Raw genomic sequence first — 23,492 nt, 5'->3', positions numbered from 1 at the left:
TGCTCCTCCTACTTCTGTGTCCTGTCCCCATTTCAGTCGCATAGGGCAGCTCTCCTGACAGTGTGGATGTGCGGTTCCTGTAAGGAACAGAGAAGAGGTACTCCCCCATTCAAAGTCTTTTTTTTATCCAAGGATGTTCTGAGTCTCAGTGTTGTCTGGGACCCTTTGACACAGGGTGCATGACACATGTAAGTCTTCATTACCACAAGCTCTGAGGTCGGTTGGAGAAAGTAGAAGGGCTATTCTAGCTATGATTCTTAGGAGGTAGGCCCTCAACGAATGCTTGTCAGCAGAGGAATACATGTCGATCCAGCTTTATATTGCCCATTAGTAGGTCAGATGGGTTGAGGGAAATGTACAGGACCTCTCCACAGATCAACTTCAATCGTCATTTAAAAAATGGTTAATTTTGCTTGACATCAAAGAGATCATTCTCTGGAAACGCCTATCAGAATAGACTAAATAAAATGGGAGGAAATGCCTTTACGAGTTCAAGGCCTAATGCACAATTAGTCACATAGTGAGCACTATTATTTGGGAAAAAGTGAACATATACACAAATGTACAGCGAAATGTATTGTGTGTATTTTTGCTCGGTCTGAACATTGTACTGCACTTGACATTCGAAGAATCACAGCTTTCAGCACAAAATGACTTGCATTTAAAATGTGAAAGGGGTCTGAGGAGTGCGCCGAGGTGTTCGGTACTTTGGTCCTCTATGCTGTGGTGCTATGCTCAGAACCCTTTGGCTTCTGCGTGATCACTTTTTACATGTCAAATATTTAAAGAAAAGAATGGAGAAGAGATTTAAGATTAAAATATGTCCAGTCTTGGAAACAAAACTGAGTCTAATGATTCCTGACACTTTGTGCCCTGGGACAGATGGACAGCTTGCAGCAGGAGGACGAGGAGATGAACGGGCAGGCCCGGTGTCCGTTTGACGCCAAGCAGCACAACGTGGCCCTCTTTGCTGGTAATTATGAACTCATTGCACTCATGTACTCTCATGAATTAAAAACATATCTTTGCCACCTCTGGGAAAACCATCTCCACTGCTACCTCTAAACGACTGTGCAGCCATTTTAAATTTCAAGAGTTATTTGGGTCTGAGTCCCTGCATGAATGCATGTCACAGCAGTCGGTGTCCTAGCCAGAAATCATTTGAGGGTAAGGGGGAGGGGTTCTGTCATTGCTTCCTGATTTCCCTCAAACACCAAAGTACCAGTTCTGTTTTCCTCTACAGAAAACTGGAGAAACGAAGCGCTCTGTGGGACACGTGCCAATGCCGCTCCCGCCCCACAGTAACCAATCCGCATGTTCGTCCTTCCAGTATCAACTGTCCCAGTCGCCAAGATATGGGGCACGTTGGCGTTTGTCGCCCCAGAAACTAGAAAGAGAGCTCAGCCACTAAGCGCTAGCTCCTGGGAGCTATGTTCAATCTGCGTGTCACGCATGGGCCGGTTTCTTGTGGATGAACTCCGCCTTCACCGTTGGTAAAAGGGGTACCATTTAGTAGGGCAATAGGAAAACGTGCTATATAGGGAGCGCTGGCAATTTCCCAGTAGACGTGTGCACCCTGGACCTCTTGTGTGGTAACCTATTTTATTTCCTAATGTTCTCAAAGGAAAAGGGTTGAGCTTGCTGAGAATGTGTAATACGGGTACACTTTCAAAATTATTTGTAGGGACTCTTTTGGTTCCCAGGCCACCCATGGCTACAAGGCAAACCATGGCAAAATAAGGTCTGTAAAGGACAGTCCTTACTGCACACACTTTACCCTGGCACACACCCTTACCCCTGACAGCGAGATTGGCCACTGCCACATTGCTCTCAGTGGTTGAAGTGGGCGCGAGCGGTTGGAAGCGGTGCTCCTCCACTTTAAAAGGAGTTTTACAATTCATATACTTTAATTTTAAAAAGAACCCGTTCCGGAATGGTTTAGTTTTAAAATAAGTGTAGGGAGAAGTTGAAACTTGCACTTCAGTGCATTGCACATTCCCTTAAATAGCAGGTGTGTATTTGTTTGGCGGTTTGTATTGTGCGTGGGAGGGGGTGTGGCAACAGGGTTTGTGGGGAGTGGGTTCAGGCCAGCAGGGAACATAGTTCCAGTACTTATTTTCGTACACTTCGACCACTGGTCTCTCTACCCGATAAAGCAGCGCTGGCATGCCAGAGTGCTTCAGGCTCAGATGCCTGTGGAATTGCCTTTTTTCAACAGTTATTGATTGCTGGGAGAATTATCTAGAACATGGAGAGAGGTCCTTCCTGAATGCGCCCCGCTCCTGAGCTACAGACATTACACATAAGCAAAATATAATAGGACTCGGCTGCCGTTTTCAAGGTGCCAGTCAAAATACCAACGTAGGTGCGATTCACTGTGACCCTGATTTATTTTAAATGTCGGTGCTTGACATGGACGCGTGAAGGGAGGTTTGGAGGGGGACGGAAAGGACTGCACCCCGTTCTCATTTATTAAGCTGTTTCTTCCGCATTCAATCATCGTTTTGCATAATTGAGCCCCATCGACTTGTCCTGCACCCCCATTAATCATGCCGTTTCCTCCATCTTTTTGCTGAGGAGCCCACAAAGAGCTGCAACGCCAGGAACTGCACAGGGAAAATGATAATTTCATGAAAATGACAAATTGAAGAATAAATTGGCTGGTTCCGTTTCCTCGCAGGAGGGCGCATGCGTTAATCCTCGCGTTGACATGTCCGTTCTGGATTACGCTTTCTCTCATGCTTGCCAGAGGCAGGGCTGGCTGAGAAGAATTGGAGAGAATGAATTCCTGACAGTCTGAGCACTTGGGAAGGCCAGTGACTGGCAATGCTGTGCACAGGTGTTCCGCAGAGCTGTTCCCAATGTGTGCCACGATCCTCACACGAGTGACGGTGGTCATTTTGTTTATGGTGTTTAAGGCGGTTGCGGCCCGCGAGGGTGCTCGTGCGCTGTCTAAACACTGAGGTAGACAATCCCTAAATTTTTGGACATTCTGCAGTCTTCCTAGGAAGGGAGACTGCTCCTTTTAAGTCAGGCACGTTGGACACGTATATAGCCAGGTTTGCGGCCTCTAACACGGTCTGAGGTGCCTGTGCGATCTGTGAACATGACGGACAGCGACGGAGAGGACTCTGGAACACTGAGGGTGGTGAGAAGACAACATGGCTCATTACAACCAATGCAAGAATTTGACAACTTGGGTCCCCCCTCGAAACTAGACCCGAGATGGCTCCTCTGGATAAAAAAACTTGACATGTTTTTCGCCACCGCCGGAGAAACAGATGATGATGCCAAAGTGGCGACGCGGTTGTACTCGGCGGGCACAGAGGTACTGCGCATTTGAGTCTCTCACCTTACCTGTGGTAAACTACGACGCGGTCGAAACCGCACTAAGGTATCATGTTATCCCCTTATCCAACGTGGACTTTGACATGTTTGTCATGTGTGGAGAAAAGCAGCACAATGAGGAGCCATTAGATGAATTCTGTGCACGTTTGAGACAGCTAGCCACCACGTGCAGATGGACGGATGCTGAGTTAATGGTCTGCCACCAACTGATCCAAGGGTGCAGCTCCGGGAAACTGCGGAGGCAGGTCTTGAGAGAGCCAGATATGTCACTGGCGCAGATTTTGGACAGCGGAAGGGTATACGAACTTGCCGAGAGTAGAGGGGCTAAAATAGACGCTGCTGCATGCCCAGGCAAGCTCGAGGAAGCTTTTGCGGTTGGAAGACCGCCCCAAGTCAAGGTGGAGCCAGAAGAGGCAGGAACCGACATCTCCACAAGGCAACGCGGTCATTTGTCAGTATTGTGGGTACGATTTGCCGCATTCGGAAGACTGTCCAGCCAAGTCGAGGACTTGCGGAAGATGCAACACGCCAGGGCACTATGCCAGAATGCGCAGAGCTGCTGCCCCAATTGCCACACAGCGGGGACCCGCGAGGTTAAGCGGTGGATACAGGAAACAACGCAGTGTCGCTTCAGTGTAACAGGATGTCCAAAGACTCAACATCGCAGAGGAGGAGAAAGAGGATGAAGAGGTCTTTTTCATCTCAAATTTGGCTACCGGGGTGAGAAAACGCAGACAACCGATGTGTGTTGTTAATATTCAAGGGGTCCCTACTCAGGTACTAATAGACACTGGTGCCTCAGTATGTGTGTTGGCTACCGAACATTATGAAGCCCTCCCAGGCCCCCCTCCATTGGACCATTCGAGGGCGAAGATCTTCACGTTCCGGGGTGACACTCCCCTACCAATCAAAGGGGTGTTTGTAGCTCCTGTAGCCCCTGAAGGAAAGACGATTAAGGTGAGGGTTTCATCACGGATGTAAGCCCGCGATACCTGTTGAGTTGTGTGGCCTCTGAAGCATTAGATTTGGTCTACTTTGCGTGTGCAGTTTACCAAGGGGACATAGACTCACTTTTCGGAGAGGTTTGAGAGCACGTTTCACGGGATTGGTCGACTAAAAGCAGAACCAGTGCGACTGCACATAGACGAAACGATCCGCCCAACGGCATTGAAACACCGACGAATTCCGTTCCATCTTTGGTCCCAGGTTAAAAAGGAACTCAAAGCACTGATCAGTATGGATATCATTGAAAGGGTGGAAGGGCCGACTCCATGGGTCTCGCCAATCGTGGTGGCACCTAAGCCCAAACAACCGGGCAAGGTTTGCATCTGCGTGGACATGCGGTTGCCCAATGCTGCTATCAAGAGAGAACGCCACCTGACCCCCACTATAGATATCATCAATGAACTGCAGGGTGCCAAGATATTCTCGAAACTAGATTTAAGAGCGGGATATCACCAGCTGGAGTTGCATGCGGACTCAAGGTACATTACTACTTTTACAACGCACAAGGGTCTCTACCAGTTTAAGCCCCTCAGCTTTGGGATATCTTCAGCGGCAGAGGTGTTTCAGAATGCCATTAGGGGTGCTTTGGCAGGTCTAAGGGGATTAATAAATATGAGTGATGATATTTTGGTCTTTGCCACTACACATGCCGAACACTTGAAGCGTCTAGACCCTACAGAGACTGAAAGATCTTGGACTCACCTTACACTGGGAGAAATGTGAATTCTTCAGGGATCGCATGGTTTTTTTTGGCTTTGTGTTTCAGGTCAGAGACATCCGCGAGGGTGCACCCCTCCAATCGCCGATGGAAGCCCGCAGTTTTCTGGGGATGGTGAATTACTGCGGCCGCTTCATCAAGGGGTTGGCGTCACTCTCTGAACCCCCGGGCCCTCACGAAAAATGAAGCTGCTTGGGTCTGGGGCACCAAAGAACAAGATGCGTTCGTTGAGATCAAGAAGGCATTGTCCGATCAGGACACAGTGGTGTATTTTGATCCTGCAGCCGAGTCTGAGGTGGTTGTAGATGCAAGTCCGGTGGGTTTAGGAGCTGTGCTGATGCAGAAGGGCGTGAGAGGTGAAATGCTACCGATAGCATATGCAAGTAAAGCCCTCACGGAGACTGAGCGTCGCTACTCTCAGAGAGAGAGGCCCTGGCCATCTTATGGGGCTGCAGACATTTCAGGTTGTACATTCTCGATAAACCGGTAACTGTCATCACGGATCACAAACCGCTTCTTCCAATCTTAGCGGGTGTATCCTCAAAACCTCATCTCAGGATAGAACGGTGGATGCTTGCCCTCATTGAATACGGGGTCAAATTGGTGTAACGGCCTGGGACGAACAATCCGGCAGACTACTTGTCCCGCCATCCCAATATTGAGAGGGAAGATGATCAGGGTGATGTGGCAGAGTGCAAAGAGTTCATACACAATGTCGTGGCAGTTGCCATGACGGTGGCGCTGGACAGAAATCAGATGGCACAAGAGTCGGCAGACGACGAGGTGTTTAAAATCATCAGAGCTGCAATTCAGAGTAGCGATTGGAGAAGCATTCTGCAGAATAACACAAGGACGGAGGACAGAGCCCAGAAGGATCTTCAAGCACTGTGGAAAATCCGTGATGAACTCTCCACTTCAGAGGATGGGGTGCTACTAAGAGGTCGGCAGATAGTGATTCCATGGTAGCTAAGAGCCTGAGTCATGGAACTGGCTCACACCGGACATCAGGGAGTGGCGAAGACGAAGGCGAGGCTGCGTACAAAAGTTTGGTTCCCAGATCTGGAAGCCCTAGTTGAGCTGCATGTAAGAGGGTGTTTGTCGTGCCAGGCGGCCAGCCCGTAGAAAGAGCACCCCCGATAAATTCTATGGAACGGAGCGAGAAGCCGTGGGGCACAGTCCACACTGACTTTGGGTCAACTGGGAGGGGCATGTACTTTTTAGTGGCAGTAGGTCAATGGTCAAGGTATCCGGAGGTGGAGCTAGTTGACTCACATGCCACAGATCCTACGATCCTTGCGTTGGAAAAGATGTTTGCCACGCATGGCCTCCCTGAAATCCTCTGCTCGGACAATGGGCCACCATTCACTGGGAACCAATTTGCACAATAACTGAGAGAAAGGGGCATACAACATCGGAAGGTGTTGCCGCTGTGGCCCAGGGCGAATGGAGAGGCCGAAAGGCTCATGAGGACACTTAATAAGGTATTCCGCATAGCGGCCAACAGTGGGGTGGAACTAAAGAGAACCCTATTTGAGTTTCTTTGAGAATATAGGTCGACACTGCATCAATCCACAGGTGTGGCTCTGGCCGAGGCTCTGTTTGGGAGATGTCTGAGGGGACTCCTCCCGGAGGTGGAAGGTCGTGAGCCGGGGATCATAGACAATGACCGGGTGAGAAGGGAACGAGAAGCCCATCATGCCAAGGAGAACGAAAGGAGAGGATTGCGAGAAAAGGACATAGCGGTTGGAGACTCGGTACTGGTAAGCAACCGCAGGCCAGAGGGAAAACTGTCACTGCCATATGAACCCCAACCGTCGGTCGTCACCCATGTCAAAGGATCTAGGATTACTGCAGCGAATGCACAGGGAACCATCACCCGCAATTAGTCCTTTTCCAAAACAATTTGACAGCCGGCCACCAGGCGCTGATCCGACGAGGCCTAGGCAGCAGGAGGAAGATACAGAGGTGCCGGAAGATGACCCATCTGGGGGTCCACCGCCGACAGTCGGGACCCCACCGCTCAGCTTGCAGGCGGAACGGCGGTACCTGGCGCGACAAGGCCGCGCCATACCTGTTTGGCTCAAAGATTACATTCTAGACTCAGGAGACTGAACAGGTGACTGTCCTTGGTCAATGAGACACTATTCAGAAAGTTAACGTTGGTAACATTCATGGTTGACATGTAAATGTGTTGCTGTTGTAATTTGTTGTTTCTTTTGTTTAAAGAAAAAAAGGGATGTTACGTCCGTAATGCATTTGCGCATGCGCTAGCCTCGCTGTGGCCGCGCATCTGCGTAAAGAATAAAGACGGTCCGCGAGGCAGTTGCCGCCAGGACTCTGGAACGATCAGACGTGCGTGTGCGAGTCTAATTGTGTGCGTATGCTTTGATGCTAGTACAGGGCGGGCCGAGGCACGGGGAGCCCCCATCACACCAGTCACTGCTGTGGCTTACCACAAATCGATTAACAAAATCACACAAACAAGTAGCTTAGACTAACAAGGTCTAGGAAGTCGGCGCTTCATGTGGGTCTCGTTGCCAGTTGGTCCTCCATTAGAAACATTTTCAACCTTCATCCCTGTTAGATCCGCAGGGGCGGATTCGAATCATACAACAAATGAAACACATAGTTCAATAAAACTCAGGAGCCGGGAACATGTTGTGTTAACCTCTTTATAATCCTCTGACCCCGAACTACCCTTTCTGGCGGTAACCCCGCCTCTGTGCATACGTGGTGGGCTGCAACCCACAACAAAATAGAAATGGGACCGGTGGCTGCCTGTCCTTAAACAGTAACCAAATGGGCATAGAAATAGGACATTACAATCCCATTGGCCCAGCAGCACTCAGGGCGAGGAAAAATAAATGTGCCCCCCCACGCCCCCAACCCCTCCTCACCACCCCAGCTGCAGCTGGCACCACTCCATGCCATCTGCAGAGTTTACTGTTTAAGTTCAATAATGTTAACTTGAGGTTTAAAACCTGCCCCAATTATTTGCAAAACAAACACACTGTGTTTTGCTCAGTAGAGCTGTCGCTGCTCGTGGTCCTTGCCAGCGGTGGAAACAAATAGCTTTACCTGAAGTCTCACTTTTAGTTAAACTGAAGCCGTGGGTAATATGGGATCAGTGGCAGGAACGGCTAGCTATGGTAAGTGTCTGAAAAAGCGAAGTGGGGTGGGGACGCTACCTGACCACCCTCCGCCTCGTTGGCAGTGCTAGCTCTCTCATTCCGTCCCCTGCCAGCTCCTCTGGCAAGCAAGAAACATGGGCAGCAAGTCTGCCCTGGATTGCAGACATCAAAGGGGAGGGCTCGCCACCAGAGGCCAATGCCCCCACCTCCCATCAAGGCCTGGGGCGGGGGGCGCCTTGCTGCAGCACTCGATTTAAGTGATTAACTCTTCGCTCCCGTGCTGGAGCGGGGAGTTAATCACTTCAATAAGGCACCACTGCTAAACCAGCATTGGGCAACCTTTTAAAGGCTGCTCCATGCTGGTTTTGCATGGTATCCATTTATTTTATCTAAGTTTTTTTAATTCAAGATATTTTTACCAGAACAGTTTTACCAAACAAATACCGAATTTCTTTGTTAAAACAGGTGGGGGAGGTGTTGAGGGGGTTAAGAACTGGGGAAATGGGGAGTTTGGTAGGGTGAGCCCCGCCCCCCCACCCAAAATAAAATAAACAGTATTTTTTCGGTAAAAATGTTTTGTTAAATAATGCCTCGAATAAAATGTTTTTGGTAAAATCACAGTAAACTGTTTAGCATCAGTGCCCTATTGAAAGAAAATGCACCGCGCTCTTGTGCTGGAGCTGGCGAGAGGGGGGTGCATTTCCTTTCAATAAGGTGCCTTCACCCACCACGCCAGCTCAGGGGAGCCCTTGAAAGCCTCTGCTGAACTGGCGTGCCGGGGGGCTAGTGTGGCACCCCAGGCGACCCCCGGAGTGGGTTTATGGTGCCAAACATGTCCCAAGAAGTCACATATTGGATCCCCGCTTGGGGTCAGCTAGATCTTGATGTGTTTGATAAGGTGGTACCGGGAAATGTGGAAATAGGAGGACATGAAGAGGTGGCAGACAGATGGCAGGGTAAGGAAGTAATGAGGAATAATGGGATTTGATAGTGTAAGTGTAAATGCATGAGTAGTGAAGTGGGTGGATCAGCAGACGCGCTGGTCAGAATAGAAGCAAGTGAGCCCTGCGCTTGAAGTGAGCACATCATCGTTGACGGCATGCTCCAGTGTCGTGCTGGAGGCAACCAAACTATAGTCCGTGCACGGTTATATGCTGCACTCAAGATATGCGCGAGTGACCCTTGTACGGTCTAGGCTTTTGCCAGATGGCACCTGTAAGATGTCTAAAAACAGGTCGCGCTATCTGGGGTGCTAAGCCAACGCACAGAGGTCAGACATTTGGTAAGCTGGAGGAGAGAGGATGGTGGAATCTCAATCACTGCCAAGCTTGAAATCCTAGCCGCACTGGTAAGGTAACGCCAAGGAAGCTTATTGGTAGGTAAAGAGCAGCGTTTTGAGGGCTTTTGGAATCAGCGTATCATGTAATATCTCTGATGTAAAGACGGGTGTCCAGAGCTGAGGGTCTAAGATGGAGGATACTCCCTGTTTTTTGGTTTGAATACAGGGGAGCAACTAGTGAAATAATAGAGGGAGATTGGAGTTTTCTGGCATTTTAATTTCTCTTGGAGTAATTTGGTTCCAGTTCTATGAATAGCGTCATATTATATGCACAATAGTTTTAAAACTTCTTCTGCCTCCCTGCTGGGAAGCAGCGTAGAGAGATCCGGGCAGGTGAGATTCTTTAGTGCCTGGAAGTAGTAATCTGGCTCCCGCGTTGTGGGATCCTTTGGAGTCTATCAATTTGGGAGGCTGGGGCTCCAAGGTATAGATTATTTGTGTTCTCTAGCCTGGAGATTACCCCGGCATGGATTGCCGTACATTATGTGGAAAATCCAAGAAAGGTAAGGCTCTCCTTAAGGCTTCCAGGTGCCCAAAAGCTGGCTTGGAAACTGGGGTGATTGTCCGCCCTAATGGGATGTCTTCATACATTAAGAAGCCCAGATGATTTACTTGAGTGGAAGGGGATAGTAAGAGGGTAGAGTCTTTGATTTCTTCGAGAAAGTAAGGAAAGGGCAAAATTGTATACCTGAAATTAGGATTTTCTTTTTCTCTAGGGTAGGAGTAGGTGGTTTCAGTTCATCCAGTGATTACGTATTAGAATGTATTCTGAAATGCTGATGGTTAATTCCTAAAATATCTAAAACATATCCTTCCTGCAGTGTGTCATCAACGTGATTGTTTTGCAACAGTTAAAAGGATCTGATAAAGGACGGAAGAGTGCAAGATATAGAATGAAAGATTGTAGTGTGGGAGGCACCCTCGAGACCCCCAAACAAGCATCCTTTATCATTCTGATAGGAAAGGTTTCATCCTAAAGCATTGGGAACTATTGTTTAGCAAGGACATGATTCATGTTTAGTATACAATCTGTGATCATTGACAAAGCAATGTCTTGGCACCTCATGGTCCACAAGATCAAAAGCAGTGGACCGATCAAGGAGGATCAAGGCTGCCACACAACTGGTCTGCAATTAATTTGTGATCATCCCATGCCGATAAAAGTACTGATTCAGTAGGGTGAACGGCACTTAATTCTGCTAGAGTTGGATATCAGAGGGACATTTTATACATTGAGGATAGCCTGTTGGTCTGCAAGTTTCGTTAACTATCTGCGGCCAGTTTGAGATGGCCCTGAAGTTATTAGGGTTAGACTGGTCTCTGCCAATTATTTTAGTAGCGGTTTGGAGTATGCCTCATTGAATTCTGCAGGAACTATCCCTAATAGGAATGAAGCATTGATAACTCTTGCAGCTTCGGACATGGGTGGCTCCTCGGAAAAGTGTTTTAAAAGAATTCTGGTGGACAGAGGTCAGTGGGGGATCGAGGGGGTAGGGTCACCTGCGAAAGAGCTGTGTGAAATTAGCCATTCGAATGTTTCTAGGGATGGGGCAAGAAAGTAAGGAAGTGTCATTTGGTTGGAAAATGGGAGGTGATCTTATGGGAGAAGTCGGTAGAACGTGTGAAGCTAGGGTATTGCAAAGTGCTTGTGAGGTAGGGACCTTAGTGGCGAGGTCAGATGGGTTTTGGAATTCCCTTAATTGTAAACGTTTCTCTCTGATTTCAGGCATTGAAAATTCTGTCAGAATAAAAACACGTGTTGGATTTCCTCATCTCAGAATGAAATTCTCTTCTGTGTTTCAGGATGATCAGTTTATCCTCATCCATGTGATGTCTTCTGCTTTTGTGCATTAAACTTCTGCTTGTTGTTTGTGGGGTCTTTTTTCTCGAAACCACCTGGGTTGTTTCTACGTTTTAAGGGAGAGATTGAAGAACGAGAATTAGTGATCCAACTGCCAATTCTGTTGCTTCAAGAGGGTTAGACGGAGCAGAATAATTGAGCTACTGGGTGAGAACAGATGGGATCAATTCCTCCATCAATGTAATAGTCTTCCAGTTTCTTTTGTGAGACTTGGTACCTAAAATGGGTAGAGGAAGATGAGGAATTGACCAGTGAGAAGAAAATGGTGGAGTGACCCCACCCCCCTCCCCAAGGCAGAATGGGAACGTGTGAAGTAATGATCAGGTTAGCTGCCCTGAAGATACCTTCCAGTGTACGTTCAGCTGAGTGTGTGCGTCAGTGTGTTCTGCAGGTGGAGGTCCAAACCTTCTAAATTTGGGCTCACATTTACATTGAGTATGTTAGATGATAGCTCTAGCCAGGCCCACATGTAGAGGTTTCCCAGGCTACAGAGATTGGGATGTCCCGAGTGTGAGCTTGCAATCAAATCAGCTAGGTCTTCCCAAATTTGGCTGTGTATCCAGGGGTCTGTAAATAAGGAGTAAGGAGATGGAAAAGGAAGAGGAGGAATAGCAGTAAACCCTGTCCTGATTGACCCTTGTATTGAAAAATAGTGTTGCAGGGTTAAGATCTGGGGGGTGATGGCTATGGAGAAGATATGCGCCATCAGCACCGGCAAATACCTAAGATTCCTAACTATATGGAATCCATTTCATGAACATGTACGGGACAGAGAAGCCCATTTCTTTAAACCTCGCCTGCTCCGAAACGCACATGTAACCTGAACTATCTCAAAACAAAGATAATGAGTCGCCGAGGTTAAGAAGTGGAAGAAAACCGTAAAAGCCTAGAATCTGAAATGTAAAATAATACCTATAATAGGAGAGAAGAGGATTGTATAGAGATGGGAAGTTAATAAAAGAAGTGGGAGGGTAGGGGAGGAGAGATGAGGGAGGGAGGGAAGGAGAGAGAGAATTGGGGAATTGCAGGAGGTAATGTGAACTATAACGTCTTGTAAGACAGGAACATGAGTAAAACGTAGTGCATGTGAGCTCAAAGTGGTCATAAGCTATGCGGTAATTGCCTATATGCCTTCGAACCAAAAATAGACATGGAAGCTAGACCGAAATGGGAAAGTCAAAGATTGGGCAACAGCCTTAGAATGGAATGTCACTAAGATACAATTCGGTCCTATATAATGTATGTAAGTGAAATTGATTTTGTACATATAAAATTGGTTAAAAGCACATTTCCTTTTTGAAACAATACCAAAAGAGCCTGGCCTAAGGATAAATGTTGGACTTACTCATTTACAAAAGCTATTTAACTTGTAATGGAGGGTGAAGCGTAGCTACCTTCAAACTAAGTCCTGGTGGTAATTAATTGAGATGAACAGAGTTGTCCGTGTTGATGCCCCCAGAGGTATTCTGAAAGTATAAATGCTTCAGTAAAACATAGGCGGAGAGATGAAGCGGGGAAGGCAATGTATTGTAAAGTCTCACAAGCGGAACTTTGAACTAGAACCCATTGTTGCGGGCAAAACACTTCCCGAAGGTACCCCCATATGTTGCATATTCGATCTCAAGTTAAGTTGGATTATGTAATAGGGTTGTTAAACCTAGTGGGGGGAAGGTCGATTATCGTTTAATAATTGTTCAATGGCTCTAGGAGATGACCTATTGTTATACCTATGATTGTTGAATGTACTCAGGAAGAACTTCACCGAACTGTTTTATCATCACTGCTCTATGTGTTATAAATTGAAAATCTAATAATTTTTGTTTTAAAAAAAAATAGTGTTGCAGATGAGTAACATTGACCTTCTCTCCCTTGTTTCATCCACAGATGGAAACCTCTACTCCGCTACTGTGGCAGACTTCCAGGCTAGTGATGCAGTCATTTATCGCAGTTTGGGAGAAAAAAGCCCGGTGCTGAGGACTGTCAAGTATGATTCCAAATGGTTACAAGGTGAGGGAACGCGAGTCCTGGGCGCGTGAGAGGTGGTCTATGTGGTGAGGAGAAACTGTGAAGAGGCCGCACTGGGTAACAGCTGTGGGACCTACAGACAGACATGGGGTTGGGCGATGGTGAGCTTTGACGTGATGGGAGCTGCTGGAGGCTGTGGAGTCACATTTTGAGTGCAGTGTAAACAATGATATTGTGTCTACTGACCCAAAGCCTTGTCAGGATGACACACTGTAATCCTGACCAGCTTCACCACCTACAAACACCATTTACCATGTGATCGCCGCCCTCGTCATGTCCAGAATTCACCGCTACCCTTCATTTTGTTGCGGTCTGTGATTGCATATTTCACTGACCCCCTTCTATTCCAGGGCTGCATGTGACTCCAAATTCTCCCCTGCCACTGGCTGATGACCTACCTGTATTTCCAGAATACACCTACGCATGCCGGCTCCTATGGTGCATGCTTCCAGAATTCACTTCAGATTTCCCTCGCATAGTCCATGCATCATTTGTGAGCTCGCCTGTGGATTTGCCTGTGCCTTAGTTTTACCCTTTATGCCAGGGGCCTGCAAACCTTTGGTTCTCCAGATGTTTCGGACTACAACCATCATGTAGCTTTATGTATTTTGACAGAATCTCTCTACATCTCGAGGGCTGAATGTGCTTCCAGGATTGGCTTGTGTCACGTGGTGTGCATGTGTTACAAAATATCACATGTGGCCTCTCGAAATGTGTTTGAAATGTTGGTCATGCGCTCGGTCTCGGCATATTTGTGTTTCCAGAAGTCACTAGTGCTCACTGTTTTTTAGTCTGCACGTGGTTACCTCGTCTGAGAGCCCGGCGGAATGTATGCATGTGTGTGGGGCTTCGATTCCATACGCCAGTCTGGCCGACTCAGCCCTTCATCCATTCAGGGTTAACTAGTTCAGTGCAAGTGGCTAATAATGGTGGCACCAGTCATTACAGTGCTTAGAATCTAAAATAATCCATCCAGTACGAAGGTCCATTACGATCAATAGATTGTTAGTATCATTTAATTGGGCACCATTATGTTGGGTATCATTTATAGTTCTACGAAACACTGTCTGCAATAACATCGATATAAAGACTCATGGTTATTTGCGAACAATAGCTGTATTCTCCAGCTCTCGACTTGTGTATGTTTCTGTAATTGCACTTTCCACTTTGTTTCGCCGTCCGAGTGACCTTCCATAACGACCTTGTGCCCTCCCTGTGTCTTCTGCTGTTCATGTTTCTAGAATTGCTGTGTGCCCGTCATCTCGTGCTGTGCATGTCTTTTAGGGAAGTACCTATGCACGGTGTCGTGTGGTCTTCAGATGCTTGCAGAATTCGCCTACTATGACTTCTGTCTCATAATATTTGTCCAAAATATGATATGATAGGTTGTTTATAACGCGCTTGATACCCAGAGGTTTCTAAGCGGGGGACCCAGGGATCCAACCTGTGTTGCTCTGTGTCATCTTGCTTCCAAGGCGAGCACGTAGCCCCTGAGCTATCCTCCCGAGAAATAGTTGAATGCTTTTTGTCTGTCTGTGGGCATTTCCGACTTCATTTTGTGTGTTTTCCAATCAGACCCAAACTTTCTTTTTTATTTTAATGCACATTGAGAGCAATAGGATACCTCATAAGTGTACATATTACGTCATTAACTAAAAACCCATAGTTCAAATCTCAGTAGGGCCAAGTCAGCTCTTAATTCTTCCGAAGTCGATAAAAAACCGGAAATCCTGCATATTACATACATATTATTACAGCGTGTAGAAGTGGGAGGAATCCAGCATGAAGTACTTCAGAAAAGCGTATTATTATTATTTTATTACCCCGTCTGGGAGTGATCGCGCAGAACGTGAAGTTTCAAAAGCCTCTTAAAGGAAGAACAGGGCAGAAACGTACAAAGTGCATTTTTTCCCATGCCTAATGGTGTGAATGTTTCCAGAAATCGCCAGTGCCCTTTTGGCTGTGTTTCAAGAATTCGTCTATTTGTTCCGTCTCATCGTGTGGTTCCGTTTCAAGAATCCACGCGTGGCACCGATCTCTCACTCTGCATGTTTTTTTTCCAGAAGTCCACTGTACATTCCGTCTCATGGTGCGTGTGTGTGTTTGTAGGATTGTCCATCTGTCTTGAGTTTTTTTAGTGGTTCCAAAATTCACCTGTGACCTCTGTTTCGAACCCACAGAACCTCACTTTCTGCACGCCGTTGAATTTGGAAACCATGTTTATTTCTTCTTCAGAGAGATTTCGATGGAGTACACCACGTTGGGGAAGGTAAGCTCATAAAATCCTTGTCTTGCAGCCAGAGACATAGGGCCTCATTACGAGTTTGCCGGTCTGGATACAACGGTTTCGGTAAACTTGCCGGTACCGTTGTATCTGGACCGGCAAACTCCGAGATGTGCTCGCGGGTGCCTTTCATTCCGCCAGGTCTGACCTGGCAGAATGAAAGGCAGCCGCGAGCACAGCATGCCTGGAGCACCGGCACCGTAATGATTGGTGCCAGTGCTACAGGCATCTCCATTCCCACTGGGCCCTATGGGGCTCAAAGGGGAATGGGGATCACCTGATTCCGGCACCCACGAAAGGGCAATTACCGGGTCCGGCGGGGCCGGAATACTCCAGTAACTGGATTTTTTCGCAAGTTTGGAGGTAGCCTGCCTGTATCACAGGCATGACTACCTCCAAACTTGTAATGAGGCCCATATGGTAGCGGCATAGCTATCAGGTGTTAGTTCACCAAACTCAGGAGGTCCGGTAACACAAAATGGGGACGTGTGTGTGTTCTAGGGATGTGAGCAGCCACCACGATATTCCTAAGTATGAGGCAGACTTTCTCAGCAAAACATCTGGTTACTTCCAAGCAGTTTCAGTTTCCAAGTACCCTAGTTTATGAATAGTTTTGTTAGGATAACAAGATGGTCAAGGCAGATAATGTAATCAACTTGGGGCGTGGGAGTGTGGCGGCATTGAAATTGAACGTAACCAATATGTGATTGACTCACCGCTACACAAGCCAATGAATCCCCCAGAAACCAAATCCATTTCCTCCTTTGATGAAACTAATGTGTCTGTGCTGTGCTCGTGTTCTGTAAGAGTGTAAAGAGAATCCAGTCCACTCTTGCCTGTGCATGTAATGTATTTAAAATGTGCATGGATTTCATTAACCACTTTAACATCGCTACAACCTCGGTGTACGTTATGGTTCTGAAATATGTATGTTTGCATGTATGGACTTAAAAGTGCTGGAGTTTTTACAAGCTATGCAATCTTAAAAATGCAAACTTTAAAAAAAAATGAAGTTTGTGCTCTGCACTCAAAACTGTTGGTCAAATAAAAGCCTCGTCCCGCTTTGATGGCAGGCTCCAGTGATTATTAACTGTTTACCAGCTGGTTTACCCGACTTTTTCCGCTGATGAATTCTCATCAGAGACGCCATTAGAGATGTGATGCCATAAGTGTCCGCTAAGGAGCACTAAGCCCCTCCAGGTGAGTGCACGCAAAGAGCACTGCTTTCCTCATGCCGGTCTGTTAGCATGGCTAGTTGTATGGGCTTCCCTGATTGGTGGCAGACATTTTGTGAGCCTAATGTGGAACAGCCTGTTATACGCTAGGTCTCCCTTAAGTTCGAAGTCCAAAGACATTGTTTCTAGGAGTGAGTGAATTGGCTGCAGATGTCTCCGTGTGTCGTCATGGCTACTGCCTGCCTCAAAGAGCGAGGCTTAGGCCAGCTATGAGCAGCCAGGATCAGCTATGAGCAGTTGGTAAATGGTGTCTAAGATGAAACCCTGAATATATGGGGGAGCCTAGAAAAAAAGCAGCCTGCAGAGTTAAATATGGCTATTCCCACTGATTGGCTGCTACAATGTTTGAATGGATGGAACCTTGGAATTGGAGCCTAGGTTCCCTCTGCAGCCCCAATTCCCAATTAATATGGAGGGTCTCCTCTCGACTTCACCTCCCTTGACCTGGTGGGACAACCCCAGTCTTATGCTGTAAAGCATACTGCCCTCTGGAAGCCTTGTGGCCTGTTCCCTTTGCAGGCCTGGCACGAACAGAGGAGACCACCTAACCCGAGCACTATGCCATCTGACTGCATCTGAAACCTCTGGCCGCTACGGACCCTGAAGCGAATAAAAGCACATGACCCAAAGTGAATTCTCAGGAATGACTCTACTGCCATGGCTGGACCCCGTCTCCAACTTCTGGTACCAGACCGTTGCCTCCACCAGACCATTGCCTCCACTAGACCTGTGCCCCCACCAGACAGCTTGAAGCTCATCTTGCACCAGGTGATCTTTTTCTTTAGCAACTCTTTGCATCAAATACCTCCCCACCGTTCCTGCTTAATTAAACCTCCTATGACAACCACTCATACACTGTCATAAGGGAACTGGAACACCAGGAACTACTATCACAGACCTCTGATCCCAGGAACCACCACCTCTGACATCTTCTGAAACAGAGTGTGGAAACAGCTGTTGATACCTGATTTGAGTGACCATCCACCCAGATCACCTTTGGAGAAGTGCAGAGTGATCCCAAATGCAAGGCCTTTGCTCTTACTGTGGTTGTCTATTGAACTTTGGAGCTATACCATTGGAGAAAGCACATCGTTGGCACCAGGTCCCCTCTCAGCGGGTCAGAAGCCTGTCCCTCTCTGAAGCTTAACCGTCGCTCTGATTCTGTTGGCTGTCTCCATGACAACCAGTCCGGTTTCAGAGCTGCCAGAAGCACGGAAACTGCTCTCCTGAAAATCTGTGAAGACCTTCTCTCCAACCTTCACTCTAGCATTCCCTCTGTCCTCATCCTACTTGATCTCTCGTCTGACTTTGACACGGACAAACATTCCATTCTGCTGAACCATCTCCATGATAACCTGGGTATCACCGATCTGGCTCTGGCCTGGCTGACCTCTTTCCTCTCTGATCGACCCTGCCAGGTCATATTGGGGTCCTTACTATCATCTATCTCCCTCTCTATCTGTGGTGTTCCCCAGGGGTCTAACCTCTCACCCTGGCTTTTCAACCAATACCTGGCAACTCTCGCCCGCTGCATTGCCATCTTCTGCTCAAACTTCCAGTGTTATGCTGACAACACTCAACTAATTTTCAGGCTGCCCTCGACCACCTCCTCTCCCATCTCTGACTGCATCACTGCCATTCAAAATTGGTGTGCCGCCAGTGATCTTTGTCTGAATGCCAGCAAGACACAGATCCTCCTCATCGGCAGACCTTCTCCGTCCTTTCCCCTCACTCTCTGGCCGGTCTCGCTTGGCCCTTCTCCTACACCCACCTGCATGGCTAAGAATATGTCATCTTTGATTCCACATTTTCCTTCTCCGCCCAAATCTCTGTCTCTAAAAAATCAGAATTCCTACTGCACCTCCTCAGAGGTATTCTACCCTTCCTCTCCTTCCCCCAGAAGCTCACGGTCTGCCAAGCTCTGGTTCTCTCTAGGTTGGACTATTGTAACAGCCTCTTTCTAAACCTACCTGCCTCTACCCTCTGCCCCCTGCAACGAATCCAAACAGAACTGCGAGACTTGTCCTTGGCCTCCAGCCCTGGGATCGTATCTCTTCAGCTCTGAAATCTCTCCATTGGCTCCCAGTGGATGCAAGGATTAAATTCAAAACCCTCTGCATTGTCCACAAGGCCTTCTGGGGCCTGGGTCCAAAATACCTTCAGCTATCCCTCGGCAAATGCCTCCCCTCCCGAGCTCTTCGCTCCTCTACCTCGAACTCCCTCAAAGTCAGTCGTCTTTCAAAGAAACGGGCGGAGGGTAGGTCTGTCTTCGGCTGGTGCCTCCCTCTGGACAGCCTCCATGCCACTCTAAAACTTGAGGAGAACCATCTCTGGTTCCGCAAGCACCTCAAGACCTTCCTCTTTGCTTCTTCCTTCGCCCACCTTCTCCCCTGCTGATCTGTTCTCTCCTGGCACTGTGCACCTGGCCACCGTCTGTCCGCCGGGCCCAGGAACCTGCTCACCCTGCGACCCGCACTGCCTCCGGGCCACCCCTTGCACTGAGGTCTGTATCTGTACCCATACAGACCCCCCCTTTTCTTCCTGCACTTATCAGTCCTACCCTGTCTGCTGCTTTAAACCCAGCACTTGCTGGCTGCACTACCACTGTTTGTTGTCTTTATTATTTATTTATTTATTATTATTTTTCTGTTTCTGCTCCGCACTTTCCACTTCTCCCCTTCCATGCACTTTTCCCCTCCCCCTCTCCCATCCTCTTGCATGTTCTCAATGTCACGGGGCCTAGTAAGAACGTTTTGTTCTCCCTTGTTCCCCTCCCTTGCCTTGTCGCGCTCTGAAACACTTCGTGTAGGAGCGCGATAGAAATAAAATATATCATATCATCATATCCTACGATTTCCAATGTTAGACTAACCTCTAGTTGAGACACCACAAGTCCTGCCGTACCTCCTGACACCTGATAACAAACCTTTTATTTTAAAGCCTCCAGTTGACCTTAGACTTTGTGGTTCACCTTAAAGTAGAGGGCCAAAACTAAATGATGCTCCCTTGATAGACTTAAGAATGTCTAAACCTGACTCTCTCACTAGTTACTGAACATACGCTTCCAACCGTTTGAGTGAAAGGTATTCATCTACATTCCTTTGTTCAAAGTCAAGTCAAACAAGTTTATTCGGATTTTCAAAGAAATCCATCAAACACAAAAAAAATGCAGAAACATCACAAATAGGCAATTACAATCACTACTCCCAAATAAAAACAATAACTCCACAGTTCATTAAATCCGTAATTCTGTCCCAAAATGACCCTTTACGGTGGCCTCTCCACCAAGGTACTTAACCGATTACGACCCAGAGGGATAAGGTTAGCGCCGGACAGTGGGGATGACCACACAATTGGCCGCCAGGTGCACCCGGACCCTGTATCCGGATATGGACTAATTAAGATCCCACTCCTGGGCGTCCTGCCTGCTCCCTCACGTTGTCCCAGGACTTCGTTTGCTACACTCGGGTCCCTAAAGGCCAATTCCACAGTATCCCAGGGCTGATTCCCCCAACTAGGTACTCTGACACAACCCACCATGGATTCCCTTTGCACTGAAGCACAACCTTTAGTGGACCGTAGCCAGTGTAAGGTTTTATTTAACAGGGCATCCTTGGATTCATACACATCCCTCGCCAGTTTGGGAACCCCATGAAGGAACACCCTAGCGTGTTTGAACTGACAATGAGGTAGGGGCTGGAAGGGAGCCCCACTACCCCGTGGACCATACACTCTCTTTTTCCCTGGGTAGGTACATTGTGGGCCCTCTCTTTGTGGAACGTAGACCCGCAAGGGGGTAGGCTTTGCTTTGGGGTCGGGCGACCTGCGGGGCTCTTTCAATTTGGCACTTCTTACACTGGGGTTGATGGCAATTGCTGGTCCCGCATTCCCCCGCCCCAAACTAAGGGAGGCGGTTGTAGGAACTACAGTTACAGGGCTCAGGGTAGCCTGTTCCCCCTGATATACCCAAGAAGGGTCAGGGGGACCCTTGCCCATGTTTGGAGTAATCAGAGGCACCCCGTCCCTCAAAGCCCACCCCTTAGATTCTAAGAGGGATGAGAGCAAAGTTCTGATAGCTGCTAGCTCCACCAGCACTTGATTACATTTACAGCCGGCCCCCCTAGGTATAGAGACACCCCCGACTGGGGTGTCAGTACCTGTTCCAATGTCAATGCTAGTGCTACTACATGGTCGATCGATGGACCTGAGTGGGGAGAGATGGGGATAAGGGCTGGCTACTGAACAGGATGAAGACCCTTGCTCATTGCAAGGGTTACGGGAGCGTAGGGGATGGTTATGCATGGAGCCTTCGATAGGCTGTCCCTCCTCTGTGGGAACGGGGGCAGGAGAGGAACTGGACAAACCCACAGCCATTCCAGAGCCAAAGTTACGGTGGCAGTCCTCTACAACATCCTCTACAACATCTGAAGCATGTGCAAGTTCTGGACAAAACGCATTCAATGAGGTACCAGGGGAAATGCCAAAGGAGAGGCTGGATGGTTGACAGCCACTGGTAAACTCTGAATGTCGAACCAGTTCCCCCTCCGTCCCCGGGCATGGCTCACCAAAGGCAGGAAGCGGAAATGATGGGCAAGATGTCATAGTGGGGGCCCGGAACTCCCCTGCAGCGGGGGTTGGACAAACTAACGTGCCGCCCTTGTTTGGGGCTGTGTCTGCGAAGTCTCCCAAACTCAGCCGTCCATCCGTGGTAACTTCTGTGGTTAGAGATGGCTCCTTGGTTACCACCTTAGTTGCTATAGCCCCTCTTCCCCCAAGTAGGTGAGACAGGCCAGCCTGACCACCAGCCTCTCTATCACCTCCAGCACAAAGACCTTCCAGATCAGTTTTACTGTCCCTTATGTCTTGGAGAGTTTGCTGGGCTTCTATTTCTGGCGAGGGAGAAGTGAGGTAGCTAGAAGAAGTCCCTTCCCCGACAACAGGGGCAGTGTCGATGAGCGAGGAGACTGCAGTAAGGGCCTTGGCTCCAGTTGTTCCTCCTTGGTGGCTCAGTCTCTTAATAACCACAATTTTACGTGCTGATGACTGCTTAATACTAGAAGGGGCAGGCTCAGAGCAGCTCAGGAGTGGGGTGAGAGGCAAGGTGGGAGAGGGTTTCTTGAGTACAACATGGCCCTTGTGGGACCTTAATGACTTTAGTAGGCGCATGGCGGATCCCCCCAAGCCAAGACCTCAAACACAAAACAGTTCCAGGCTTTTACTCCTTTACTCCTTTGGGCACAGTCACAGAAGCACTCTCCTGCACTTACTTGCTCCCCAGCCGCGCCTTGAAAGGGCCTCCCACCATGAACGCCGAACACCTGCGGCGCCAAACACCGCGCCCTTGCCCCGCCGCGGGCTTCACCGCTGCGGGGACGTGGAGGGAGGCTTATGAGCCTGGGGGCGTGGCCTGGGAAGCAGCTGGAAGTCCTCGGCGCCAAACCTTTGTTCAAAGCATTTGAGTTCAGGGGTGGACTGGCCTATAGGGAACTCTGGAGATTTCCCGGTGGGCCTCTGCACCCTGGGCCTCTTTTGTGTGGTATTTCCAAATTTTCTCATAGGAAAAGCATTGGGCTTGCTGAAAATGTGTCATATGGGGCCACTTTGAACTTTATTTCCAGGGCCTCTTTTGGTCCCCAGTAATTATTTCCAGGGCCTCTTTTAGCTCCCAGTCCACCCATGTTTGAGTTATGTCGCATCCCTGAAATATTGAAAATATGTAATGTCAAGGCTAAGTTATGAAATGTGTACATTAAGCAACAGTACAGTCTAAACCCACTCTTTGCCCACTACCTTCTTTCTATGCCCGTTTCCCTCTTCGTTTCTCTCTTGTTTCTCCTTCACTCTTGCCGTAATCCCAATTTCCACACCTTCTCTTCTCCCCTTAGGTAATTTTTTCACGTGTGGCTCGTGTCTGTAAGAACGACATGGGCGGCTCCCCCCGGGTGCTGGAGAAGTATTGGACATCTTTCCAGAAGGCACGTCTCAACTGCTCCGTCCCAGGCGACTCCTTCTTCTATTTCGATGTCCTGCAGTCTGTCACTGACATCCTGGAGGTCAACAGCCGGCCTGCGGTCATTGGGGTCTTTGGCACACAAGCCAACAGGTAATTATCCGGCCTAGGGAATGAGATGATTAATGCATTGCATCACAAAATGGTAGGAGGGCTTCATATGTAAATGGCCTGGGATTGTGGGCCCATCCCGCACAACAGGTTGCTTTTCTAGTTCATCACATTGAGTCACCTGGCCTCTAATTGAGGGAGTTTTGCAAATCATAGTTTGGTATCCATTGAAAAGGTCGCTGGCGAAAAGGCTGTTTTCACAAAAAGAATCACAACAAAAAGGCTGTGGTGTAACCTGGTAAGTGTCTCCATTATACTGCACAAACGGGGTTGCAGGGGTGTCCCCTGCTCCCCTTGAATAGTATAATGGGCCAGGGGTTCCAGGGCTGTCCCCCTGCATCCATTACATGGATTGCAGGATGCCACACCACAGCCTTTTTTGATGCAACTTTTTGTGCAAACAGCCTTTTTTGGCAGCACGCTTT

General features: G+C 48.3%; 1 protein-coding gene across 7 annotated transcripts in view; it reads left to right on the top strand.

The window, feature by feature from the left end:
* SEMA6C (semaphorin 6C) overlaps positions 1-23,492 on the top strand; it is a 471,162-nt gene that overhangs the window by 384,260 nt on the left and 63,410 nt on the right. For all 7 annotated transcript variants that reach the window (XM_069649822.1, XM_069649813.1, XM_069649807.1 and 4 more), the window contains 4 exons: positions 883-973; positions 13,287-13,409; positions 15,608-15,696; positions 22,832-23,049. In XM_069649822.1, the coding sequence (XP_069505923.1) occupies positions 883-973; positions 13,287-13,409; positions 15,608-15,696; positions 22,832-23,049 (521 nt within the window). The remainder of the gene's footprint in view (positions 1-882; positions 974-13,286; positions 13,410-15,607; positions 15,697-22,831; positions 23,050-23,492) is intronic.

The sequence above is a fragment of the Ambystoma mexicanum genome, chromosome 1p, assembly GCF_040938575.1.
Source record: "Ambystoma mexicanum isolate Mex_15411 chromosome 1p, UKY_AmexF1_1, whole genome shotgun sequence".
Lineage (NCBI taxonomy): Eukaryota > Metazoa > Chordata > Amphibia > Caudata > Ambystomatidae > Ambystoma > Ambystoma mexicanum.
The sequence above is the reverse complement of the archived record's forward strand: the minus strand, read 5'-3'. Positions and strand labels throughout refer to the sequence as shown.